This window comes from Mya arenaria, chromosome 2 (genome assembly GCF_026914265.1).
Source record: "Mya arenaria isolate MELC-2E11 chromosome 2, ASM2691426v1".
Classification (NCBI taxonomy): Eukaryota; Metazoa; Mollusca; class Bivalvia; order Myida; family Myidae; genus Mya; species Mya arenaria.
Genome location: NC_069123.1, coordinates 52,836,483 through 52,849,441, shown reverse-complemented (window position 1 = coordinate 52,849,441; position 12,959 = coordinate 52,836,483). Strand labels below are relative to the sequence as shown.

At 38.6% G+C, this 12,959-nt stretch overlaps 2 protein-coding genes across 8 annotated transcripts in view; one reads left to right on the top strand and one right to left on the bottom strand.

The window, feature by feature from the left end:
- The window catches only part of LOC128215800 (uncharacterized), a 50,607-nt gene extending 48,895 nt beyond the window's left edge, over positions 1 to 1,712 (bottom strand). Inside the window, exon 1 of the mRNA XM_052922407.1 lies at positions 1,577 to 1,712. The gene's annotated coding sequence lies outside the window, so the exon portion shown is untranslated. The remainder of the gene's footprint in view (positions 1 to 1,576) is intronic.
- LOC128205618 (protein gurken-like) overlaps positions 1 to 12,959 on the top strand; it is a 54,139-nt gene that overhangs the window by 34,527 nt on the left and 6,653 nt on the right. For 5 of the 7 annotated variants that reach the window (XM_052907399.1, XM_052907408.1, XM_052907419.1 and 2 more), the window contains one exon: positions 4,285 to 4,384. In XM_052907399.1, the coding sequence (XP_052763359.1) occupies positions 4,285 to 4,384 (100 nt within the window). Of the gene's footprint in view, positions 1 to 4,284; positions 4,385 to 4,789; positions 4,853 to 12,959 lie in introns of all 7 variants that reach the window. The other 2 variants (XM_052907438.1, XM_052907389.1) reach the window with 2 other exon arrangements.

Genomic DNA, 12,959 nt, shown 5'->3' with positions numbered 1-12,959 from the left:
TACCTCAAAGTTCTTGAAAGGTCGCACTTGGAGTTTAATCATTATGGAGTGATGCATATATGCAAATAGCAGGGCATCTTAAAACCAACAAGTTGCCAGCCTCGACTGATTTTGACCACACCGGACCGATTTCAGTAAGAAAAGATGGCTAAAAAAATTGGTTTGAAATTTGTTCATAATTTCGGTCTAATGACGGCTAAGTCTGTAAATATGTAGAATTTGTAATACACCAACATTGTTTGTCATTCACATATCCAAGAATAGACTTGGGACATCCTTTAGAGTGATTTGCAATAACTTTGCTCTGTGTAAATTGACTTTGATGTTTTATAACATCACCTTGACACTGAATTGATATCATGGAAACAGCTGAGTGTTCCACTTATGTTATTCAAGAAAATATTATGAAAAATTCATTGCGGCCGTTTGTCACAAATGGCGACAATGTTGATCGCCAGCAGAAATCCTGAGTTGGTATAGTACACTTATAGAGTTATAATGTAAGACTCCCTTTTTTTTTACCAAAACAATGACTTTTTTGTGTGTCCGCTTTCCTTGGGGTCTGAGATGGCCAAAGATTTACGATTGCAGCATTTCTCCTAGGAAACGAAGCAGAAACTAGATAACAACATCATTTAAATTGATTTTGTATAAATTACAATGTAAATTGGCTATGATGGCTCTAAACCACCACTTATAAATTGACACATGTGAAAATTATTTACAGAATTCACATCACGAAAATGTGTGACAGAATGTGTGCAGTCATTTCTAAAATCTGATTTTTGAAACCGGTCTGTTATTATTTTTTATTATTTGTGGAGGGAATGGTGGTGGTTGCAGTAGATAGGCCTTGACCGATTGTGATTTCAAAATTTTAGAAGCCCTGGCACATAGAGTTTGGTACATAAAGATGACGTGTCACATGAAAGCCCAATATCCCTACCTCAAAAGTGAAGGCCACACTTAGTTTATCATTATGGCATGCTGTATATATGGATATACAGTTAAGTTGGTCGGAACCTCTGTGCAGATTTATTTTGAAATAAAATTGCACATAATTGTGCTCAATACATAAAGGTGACGCAGGACTCATGAACCTACCTCAAAGTTTAATTAATGACAGCTCTTGTATCCTAAAACAATTGTCTAGTTTTGATAGCTTTGAGATTAAGTTAGAGAAACATTTTAAGTGTTTTTATGGTACAGAATTTATATCATCTTAATATTTTATTTTGTTTCAAATCTGGGGAATGATATTTTGTTGTCAATTTTGAAAAACTGATAAAAAAAAATTATGCACATTAAGTGCACATTTTCTTTAAAGTTATAGAGTTAGATGAATCTAATTTCTATTCTGTAAAGAGATGTTTAAGGGTTTCAATTTTGCAATCGCTGTAAGATATGGAACACTCCAAATGGAATGTGCGATATTGTGAGAGCTAATTATTGCCAATAGCTCCCAAGACAATTCATTTTATGGAACCTCTGTTCATTTTTGGAGTTTTTTTTTTGGGGGGGGTGTGGGATCTGATCACAATATTATATCCCCAATGTACAAAATACCGGTGGTTACCTATTACCGGTGTAATCCGAAAAGTCCGAATATCTAGGTCATGAAGAGCACTTCCGGTATTCTTTGTTTACAATATCTCTTCGTATATCTCAATATGAAACTTTCAATAAATATTTAGTTCCTAAGGGTGAAAAACACATTTATTATATCAAAATTCATTGGAAACATATTTTTTGAACTTTTTCTTTTCATATCTGATACAATGAATGAATAAATTTTGAATAATTCACAATTTTTTTTTGACAGTTGGCATCCATCTTGTTGATTACGTCATCTCTGAGCATGTGCTTTTTGGGAGCACTGCTACTTAACTAAACTTCTGACTTTTTAATGTTGAATAAAGATGCCAATATTGAACTCCAGAAATAGTGGTGGGATCCTTTGATAGGGCTATAATAACATTGTTTTGGTAAAAATGGGGAAAGTATAAGCATAATTTATTTATTGTTAACTTTTTTCCCATACTTATTTATCTAACTAAGGCCACACCAAATTGATATTTCGTTCCGCGGATTTACCGCTCCTATTTTTTTGAAAATGTAAAAAATATTTTTTTTTTTTTTTTTGTGCACCCGCACCTCCATTTTGATCGCCAAGCAGATTTTTTTCAGGTAATAATTTATCAAAAGGCTAAAAATAATCAAGTATAATTTTTCTACGCTAGTTTTCGTGTTTTTATACTGTATATCGATCGGTTTAGCATGGGTTTCACTAAATTCAATCAAAATGGCCGCTTCTGGTATAAACAATGTGGCTCGAAGTTTGGAAATTAAATCTTATTTTTGACAATAAATATGTTTTGAGCATGCTTGAAGCCATTGTTGATCGTCTCATGCTCTAAAGGATCATTATTTAAAGCAATCATTATGCAATAAAGCATGTGTATCTGAGACTGGTAATGATTATATTGCGTAATTAGTGACTCGTTTTGAATGGAAATCGGAATGATCAACTTAGTATTATTTTATTCAAGTCATAATACATGGAATACAAGGGACCAAAATTTTACCTTGTTACGACGATGCTGAAGATGTCACAGGTCAACTTAACTGGAACATGAGTCATTGTTTGGTCCAAATTGATGTATCAATCTCATTTTTGATCAAATTCTGACAAAACAACAGTTATGAACAAATATCTTTTCACAAATAGCGATATAAACAGTGGTCTGGATATACCTCAACATAAGTAAGCCTAAGTTTATCACCTTATATTTTGTTTTTATTTGCAACATAATCCGGGATTGTAATGCACCAATTGTGACCACTGCCCCGCCCCCCCTCGCCCTTGTTCCAGGGGTATATGGGGGACAGCAGAGGCAGTGGGCTGTGTTTTTACCTTTCAGGTGGCCCCGCAGTGCCTAGTGAATGTGGTTTTGTCTTCATATTGAAAATAGTCAGGAATGGGCCTCACATAGGTATTCGGGGTTGCGGGGCCATTTGGCAGGGATTTTACCAGCAGTTTGTCCCTGCAGGTCGTGTATTTTACCCGGGTTTTGAGAGACTGGAAGTCAAAGTCCCCGCTATTCCGGACTTGGGTGGGGGGGCGTATACAATTTGCTGGTGCATAAAAACATCTAAATAACCAAAAAAGTACTCTGAAAAATACCCTTGTTCTTTTTGTTTTAATAAGCACATGTCATTGCATTTCCTGTGATAATATAAACAAAATTTAGTTTATGTTATATGGAGTCTGATGTTTGATGATGCCAGTAAGTGATCATTTTTTACAAATCCAAAATCAATCCTAAGTTATGTCTAAATACAGTTGCATATTATGTTAAACTGATTCAGGTAGATTTATATAAGTTGTTTCAAACTTTTTACTAAAAGCAGGGTTATTTATTATTATGAATGATCGTCATATTAAAGTATGTATCAATTATATAAGAAATTAGATTTATCCATATAATGTTTGTACTAAACACGGATGAATAAATAGTATGATTCCGACATTTTCCCAATGTCCATTAGAGGTTCAGTTCAAGATGGCATTAAAATGGGTTTAAGGGCAATTATTTTGAACAATCTTTCTTATTTATATTGAAGGAAAAATATATTTTTCGCTCTTCGCTCGCTTCGCTTTTTATGAAAACTGACAAAAAAATTTTTTTATTTTTTTTTTTGCTCGCTCGCTCCATTTTTTTTGGCAAAAATCCGAGGAACTAAACATTAATTTGGTGTTGCCTAACTTATTTACATTCTCATGAATGGCACTGTATTGCTATATTTAATAAATGTAGAGGTCTAAAAATTAAAAAAAAATTGGCAATATTTTGTTTAATATGCACTTTATTTCTGCAAGGTAAATTATAATTCTATACCCAGACCTGCCAACATTGCTGACATAATAATTTTAGCTTACTAACTGGAAGTTTAATGCAGTAGCTACATTTCCCATGATTCCACCGGAATTTGGTAACTAAAAAATCCAAGATGGCGGCCACGGTCGGTAAACTAAAGGCAACTAGAAATCAATAATTGTGTTCTCTGGTATACAAAACTTATTGTTACTGATGGCAAAATGATTTTTCTTAAATATGAGTGAAATTTAAAGAAGCTTGCATGTAACCTGACCAAAATTCCATTGGATAGTTGCTTAATACACCGGTAATTGGTACATATCATATCATACGCTAAACAAGGTAAATGTGTCCTCACTTCAAGTTTCTCTCTTGTACCAATGTTGTATGTGTGTTTTATTCTCAGGAGGAAAAGGCGAGAGCGTGAAGCAGTTGAGAGGAATAAAGATGCAAGTCAGGAGCCTCTTCAGTCAAACGGCCTGAACGGCCTGCCAGAAAACCATGTGGTGAGTAGCTCACTGTCTCTCAACCTTTTTTCACTTCAATGTGTAAGGTGCTGCATGCTTTATAGATGTATTGTTTAGTATTTTTTTGCTTAGTATTCTTTAGTATTCATTCATACGTGCAATGCTTATCTTTCGTTAAGGATATAAGGTTGCTATTGCCAAGGTTATTACATAAATCAACCTTTAAACTATCTGTTATCCAAGTATGTTTTGACATTTGTTTTATTTTGGTAAGTATTAACAAAACTGGATGTTTTTTACAGTTAATCTGGAATCTTGAATGTAAACATTTTTTAATCAATTTCATTTGGTTTTCATCTGAGTAAATAAGGCGAAAACATTACATTTGCTATTTTTGTATACCAGTAGCTTTAAATATGATTACTGTAAAATGTTTATATCTAGTGCTGCTGTATAATCTTTACTCAGGACAATACCGAAACAATGGGAGAACCATGACTGTGTGGAGTGAGTATAGCAGGTTTCTACAGCCTCTGTGTGCTAGAATCTGCTGCACTTTAGCAGGGGTGTTGTTCACGTTTAAAAGATTGTTTATTGATGTCAAAATACTAACAGACTATGCATGAGAAAGCATCTGTCTTTAGTGAAGTTTAGGGGTATAATGTCTACCCCCAATAATTGGGAGACCCCAATATTGTTTTTGCTCTAGTTGCCCGTCCGTCCATCTGTCTGTCCATCCGTCCAACGCAAATAGTGTCAGCTCCATATCTCTTGAACCAGTTGAAGGATCTTGAAAATAACAAAGTACAAAAGTTCACAATATTATGTTAGAACCAGCTTAGTTCAAAGTCAAGGTCACACTTAGAGGTCAAGTTCATATGACTATATTTCGTGTCCACTCCATATCTCTTAAGCTGCTTGAAGGATTTTAAAATAACTCACTATGAATGTTTAACATGTTGAGAGGATGAATGTTACAACCAGCTTGGTTCAAGGTTAAGATGACGCTTAGAGGTAAAAGTTCATATGACTATTATATTACTATATTTTGTGTCTGCCATATTTCTCTTGATAGTTTGAAGGATTTCAAAATAACTTGCCTCAAATGTTCATATGTTCACCATATTTATGCAATGCACAGAAGTGCAAAGCCCATGTTACAACTAGCTCTGTTCATTGTAAAGTTTCCACTTGGAGGTCAAAGGTCATCTGACTACATTTTGTTTCTGCTTCATATCTGAAAGGATTTTTAAATAAGTTTCCACAAATGTTCATAATATTGAGATGATGTGCAAAGTGCATGCTACAACCAATATGTACAAGGTCAAGGTCACACTTAAAGGTCAAAGGTCATATAACTACACTTCATGTCTTCATATCTCTTGAACTGCTTGAAGGATTTTAAAATAACTCGCCACAAATGTTCACCATATTGAGACAGAGTATGCTGAGTTTATATTACAACCAGCTCAGTTAAAGGTCAATGTCAATGTTTTGTGTCTCTCCACTATTCTTGAACCTCTTGAAGGATTTTTCTATTTCCGTATGTCTTGGAATTTAATGAGACATACATACATGTATATGTGGCATATCTGGGACCTGGAACCTGTATGTGGCACACCTTGGGCCTGGTACCTGTATGTGGCACACCTGGGGCCTGGCACCTATATGTGGCATAACTGGGGCCTGGTACCTATATGTGTTACACCTGGGGTCTGGTACATATATGTGGCACACCTGGGGCCTGGTACCTATATGTGGCACACCTGGGGCCTTGTACCTATATGTGGCACACCTGGGGCCTGGTACCTATATGTGGCACCACTGGGGCCTGGTACCTATATGTGGCTCACCTGGGGCCAGGTACCTATATGTGGCACACCTGGGGCCTGGTACCTTTATGTGGCACACCTGGGGCCAGGTACCTATATGTGGCTCACCTGGGGCCTGGTACCGATATGTGGCACATCTGGGGTCTGGTATCTTTATGTGGCTCACCTGGTGCCTGGTACCTATATGTGGCACACCTGGGGCCTGGCACTGATATGTGACACACCTGGGGCCTGATACCTATATGTGGCACACCTGGGGCCTGGTACCGATATGTGGCACACCTGGGGCCTGGTATCTTTATGTGGCTCACCTGGGGCCTGGTACCTATATGTGGCACACCTGGGGCCTGGTACCTATATGTGGCACACCTGGGGCCTGGTACCTATATGTGGCACACCTGGGGCCTGGCACTGATATGTGACACACCTGGGGCCTGATACCTATATGTGGCACACCTGGGGCCTGGTACCTATATGTGGCACACCTGGGGCCTGGTACCTATATGTGGCACACCTGGGGCCTGGTACCTATATGTGGCTCACCTAGGGCCTGGTACCTATATGTGGCTCACCTAGGGCCTGGTACCTTTTTTGTGGCACACCTGGGGCCTGGTACCTATATGTGGCACACCTGGGGCCTGGTATCTATATGTGGCTCACCTGGGGTCTGGTACCTATATGTGGCACACCTGGGGCCTGGTACCTATATGTGGCACACCTGGGGCCTGGTACCTATATGTGGCACACCTGGGGCCTGGTACCTATATGTGGCACACCTGGGGCCTGGTACCTATATGTGGCACACCTGGGGCCTGGTACCTATATGTGGCACACCTGGGGCCTGGTACCTATATGTGGCTCACCTAGGGTCTGGTACCTATATGTGGCACATCTGGGGCCTGGTATCTATATGTGGCTCACCTGGGGTCTGATACCTATATGTGGCACACCTGGGGCCAGGTACCTATATGTGGCACACCTGGGACCTGGTACCTATATGTGGCACACCTGGGGCCTGGTACCTATATGTGGCACACCTGGGACCTGATACCTATATGTGGCACACCTGGGGCCTGGTACCTATATGTGGCACACCTGGGACCTGGTACCTATATGTGGCACATCTGGGGCCTGGTACCTATATGTGGCTCACCTAGGGCCTGGTACCTATATGTGGCACACCTGGGGCCTGGTACCTATATGTGGCACACCTGGGGCCTGATACCTATATGTGGCTCACCTAGGGTCTGGTACCTATATGTGGCACATCTGGGGCCTGGTATCTATATGTGGCTCACCTGGGGTCTGATACCTATATGTGGCACACCTGGGGCCTGATACCTATATTTCACACCTGAAGCTTTCTTTGCAAGGCAGACCATCCTATTCCTGTTGCCTAGATCCTGCAAAACTGTTATGCAACTTTGCAAGAAATATTTATAACTTTGTGATATTTTAAATTTCAATGTAGTCTACTGGGTTTATTATGTATCAGACAATGTGTTACAGCATACAGCACCCCTGATTTTGTAGATGTTAATGCTAGATTATTCTAAAGTATGTATTATTTGTCTTAAAGTATAAAAGCAGTTTTAAAACTATTTAACATTAGATGTATTGGTTCACTAACTAGATTTGCTCACCATATCAACATTATGCAATAAGATCTACTACTGCATGCTACTAAAAACAGAACACATTTTTATACCACCACCACCATGTGGTGAGGGCTACATAGGAAACACCTTGTCATGACTGTATGTCTGTCGGTCAGTATGTCCATCTGTCCTGGGACATTGGGGAAAGTCTTCCTTACTCCATGTCTTCATATGTCTTTGAAGTATTGACTTCAAACTTCATACACATATTGTCTTTGTTGAGCGGAAGTGCTGTGCTGAAGAAACATTTTTGTGTTTGGTATTTAGAGTTAATGCCCTTTGATTTTTTTAATACTTATTTATTTTACTTGTCTCCATAACTTGATATCTCTTTGAGGGTTTGACTTAAAGTGTTCAAAATATTTTTTTTTTCTTTCACTCTCCTTACACTGATTGATATTATTAAATATTATTGAAGGTTATCTTTAATAGCCAACAAAAGACTCATCATCATTGTGTTATTAAAACAGCAACAGGCAACTTAACATTCAACTCAAATTAAACTGTGCTATTCCTTTAATTTTATGAGAAGACAATTTTATGCCTTATTTCACAGACTGTTAAAGTCCTTATTTTTATATAGTAGAACTTTAATAGGACCATTTACTTATTTGATGCCTTCTAATCGACATAGGAGCATACATCACAACCAGTGATACCGTACTTCTAATGACAAGAAGATGGTACTGTGGGGGTATTAATCACATCCAGTGATAGCTATAGTTCTAACAAATAATAAAATTGCTTGTGTTTATATTTTTTGTTTGTAGGACCACTAGTGAATGTTTGTTAATTAATTTTGCATTTTTCAGTTCTGAGTTTGACCTGTTTGGGCTTATTATCGTATATAATAGATTCTAAATCTTGGGATCTTCACTTTGACTCTGCCATGAAGTAATGGATTTTGTCTTGGTCCAATGTTAGTTTTTTACAGTGCTTACCCTTCACAGGCCAAACTGATTAGTTTCCATGATTGCAAGATCACAGCTTACTCTTGCGCACAGTGGTCACAAATTGGCTCAGAGAGAGCAATATTTGATAAGCACATAGAGAGCTGATTTTCTACCTTCTGTGCCCTGTGCGTAGGAGTGAGCTTTAATAGAAGCATTTTCATTTTTGTATGAGTTTTGTTGCTTGATGATGATGTTTTTTTGCATTGCAAATTTGATAGATTGAGATTTCTGATGATTTGCTTTTTTAATTACGAGGGCCTAACGTCATTTTCTCATTTTCTTTTAGTTTTGATTTCATTCATGAATGAATTCTTCAAAGTTGTATGAACCGCTTTTTGCTTGAAGTTTAATCTTTTTTCTTCTAACCATTTTAGCACCATCACAATTTCTTCAAAAATAAGTAAATGAAACAATCATACGTAGAGCTACTGGTGTCGTAATTGAACATGAACAAGTAAGCACTGTTCATAGAGGCCTGTGTGGAAATATTTCCATGCACAAAGGCCATAATAATGTTGATTTTGCGAATTGAATTCACATTCATCTAGTGCTTTGACTGAAAATATCATCAATGTGTATTTTTAACTAGGTTTTCACATAGTGAAACCTGGTTATTATGCCCCCCTTCGAAGAAGAGGGGTATATTGCTTTGCACAGGCATGTCGGTTGGTCGGTCGGTCGGTCCGTCGGTAGACCAAAGCTTGTCCGAGTGATAACTCGACAATTCCTGGACGTATGGTCATCAAACTTCACATGAAGGTTGGGCCTGACCAGTAGATGACCCCTATTGATTTTGGGGGTCATCGGGTCAAAGGTCAAGGTCACAGTGACCTTTAATGGTAAAATAATTTTAAAGCTTGTCCGAGTGATAACTCAACAATGCCTGCACCCATGACCCTCAAACTTGACATGGAGGTTGGGCCTGACCAGTAGATGACCCCTATTGTTTTTGGGGGTCATCAGGCCAAAGGTCAAGGTCACAGTGACCTTGAATGGTAAAAGGTTGTCCGAGTGATAACGTGACAATGCCTGCACCCATGGCCCTCAAACTTGACTTGGAGGTTGGGCCTGACCAGTAGCTGACCCCTAAAGGTTTTTTGGGCTCAATGGGTCAAAGGTCAAGGTCACAGTGACCTTGAATGGTAAAAGGTTGTTCGAGTGGTAACTCAACAATGCCTGCACCCATGGCCCTCAAACTTGACTTGTAGGTTGGGCCTGACCAGTAGATGACCCCTATTGTTTTGGGGGGTCATTGGGCCAAAGGTCAAGGTCACAGTGACCTTGAATGGTAAAAGGTTGTCCGATTGATAACTCAACAATGCCTGCACCCATTGCCCTCAAACTTGACTTGGAGAATTGGCCTGACCAGGAGATGACCCCTATGGTTTTTGGGGGTCATCTGGCCAAAGGTCAAGGTCACAGTGACCTGGAATGGTAAAAGGTTGTCCGAGTGATAACTCGACAATGCCTGCACCCATGGCCGTCAAACTTGACTTGGAGGTTGGGCCTGGCCAGAAGATGGTCCCTATGGATTTAAGGGGTCATTGGGCCAAAGGTCAAGGTCACAGTGACCTGGAATGGTAAAAGGTTATCCGAGTGATAACTTGACAATGGCTGCACCCATGGCCCTCAAACTTGATTTGGAGGTTGAGCCTGGCCAGAAGATTGTCCCTATTAATTTTAGGGGTCATTGGTCCAAAGGTCAAGGTCACAGTGACCTTGAATGATAAAAGGTTGTCCAAGTGATAACTCAACAATGCCTGCACCCATGGCCCTCAAACTTGACATGGAGGTTGGGCCTGACCAGTAGATGACCCCTATTGATTTTAGGGGTTAAAGGTCAAGGTCACAGTGACCTTGAAAGCAAACTCGACAATTCTTGGACCTATGGTCGTTAAACTTGACATGAAGGTTGGGCCTGCCAAGTAGATGACCCCTATCGACTTTGGGGGTCATCAGGCCAAAGGTCAATGTCACAGTAACCTTTAATGCAAAAAGTTAACAAATCTTCCCCCAATGATATCTCGACAATGCCTGAACCTATGATCATTAAACTTGACATGGATGTTAAGCCTGACCAGTAGATCACCATTATTGATTTTAGGATTCATAGAGCCAAAGGTCAAGGTCACAGTGATCTTGAATGGTAAAAGGTTGTCCGAGTGATAACTCAACAATGCCTGAACCCATGGCCTCCAAACTTGACTTGGAGTTGCATCTGACTTGTAGATGACCCCTTATGATTTAAGGGGTCATCGGGTCAAAGGTCAAGGTCACAGTGACCTTGAACGAAAAAAACTTGTCTTGTGATAACTTGACAATGCCTGCACCCATGGCCCTCAAACTTGACATTTAGGTTTCTGGTGACCAGCTAATGACTCTGGATTTTGAGTTCATAGAGTCATAGGTCATGACGGTCATAACACACTTTATCCTCACACTTTAATGGTCATAATCTTAAAACAGCAACAAATCAGCTGTCATTTCGGTCCATGCATATTTCATTCAATTGTCCATATAATCCTGACAACATGGCGCTCAGGGGGGGCATAATGTTTGACAAACATCTCTTGTTTGAATGGCGAACGTCGTTGTTCGGGCGAGCGGGCGGGCGGCTTCAAACTCACCTATGAAACTGAATAACTTTAGTAAGGGTTAACATATCTGGACCAAACTTGGTCTATAGAAAGAGTGTATTGGTACCTTTCATGGGATTGTGTTTGGGGTCCCTAGGGTCAAGGTCAAGGTCACTGTTACTAAAAATAGAAAAACGGTTGAAACTGAATAACTTTAGTTAGGGATGACATATCTTGACCAAGCTTGGTCTATAGGAAGAGATTATGGAGACCTTTCATGGGATTGCATTTGGGGTCCTTAGTTTCAAGGTCAATGTCACTGTTTCTAAAAATAGAAAAACAGTTGAAACTGAGTAATTTTAGGCAGGGTTTACATATCCTGACACAACTTGGTATAAAGGAAGAGTTTATGGATACCTTTCAATGGATTGCATTTGTGGTCCCTAGGTTCAAGGTCACCATTACTAAAAATAGAAAAACAGACACAGGCTGAAGTTCTTCTGTCAATCATTAAAAACCTGGTTTCGTAGCATTGCAGCGTTTCTTGTCATATGTTTAATGAATATGAGTTAAACCAATGTATTTGCATCGAAATGCTTAGGAAAAATGCCATTATAAAATAAGAGCAAGTCGGACACCATACCCTTAAACATCACTCTGACATTCCTGTCAATACTAAAGAGACAACTCAAAGGTCTTGGTAAGTTTGTGTTTAAGATTGAGTTTGCAAATGTCTGGTATTCATGACATAAAAATAAAATTTCTTTGAGCTTAAGTTCACAGATATTGAAATTGTAATAGTGCTTCATGCTTGCTTTTCTTCCATCTTTGATCTAGTTATACCCCTACAAACCAAGTTGGGAGGGGATATATTGGAGTAACCTTGTGGTCCCTAAGTCGGTTGGTCTGTTGGCTGGTCTGCTGCAATTTTCCTTGGTCAGAGCTTTAAAACTATTGTATGGAATTTGATTTTCATACAATGATAGAATATAATGAGAAGAAGTGCAGTGTACTGGAATCATAACTCTATTTTAGCAAGTTACAGCGTTTAAGTTTTATTGTCCAAATGTACATTCATACAAACAATTATACATGACATATATATGTATATCATGTGATACATATATAATGAATATCTTGACTAATTACCAAGTTATTGCCCTTTGATTTTTTCATTATCATTAATATTAGTTTAAATAAAGTTCATGAAGTACCAAAGTGATAAATACATGGAGACTTGAGCAAAGGAGGTTTGGTTGTATTTCATGGACATCTATGTGATCTTTTGGTCAAAAGTTTGTTCCTCAGTATAACTCAAAACTTTAAACATTTATACTATAGCTTGTGTCTGCAGATGATTAAAATACCCTCATTTATTTTTATAAAAGACAATCCAAAACTGACCAAAACTGTCATTTTTAGGTGGGATTTCTAAATATTTCACTGCCATCTCCTATCAGTGTGGCGTTCAGGGTTATTTATCTCATTCAGTGATAGCTCTAGTTTATTATATTATTGTTTCTTATGAAATAATTATTTCATATATTAATTGGTTACAGTATTTGTTTCTTTTACAAATTTGGACGCATTTGCTT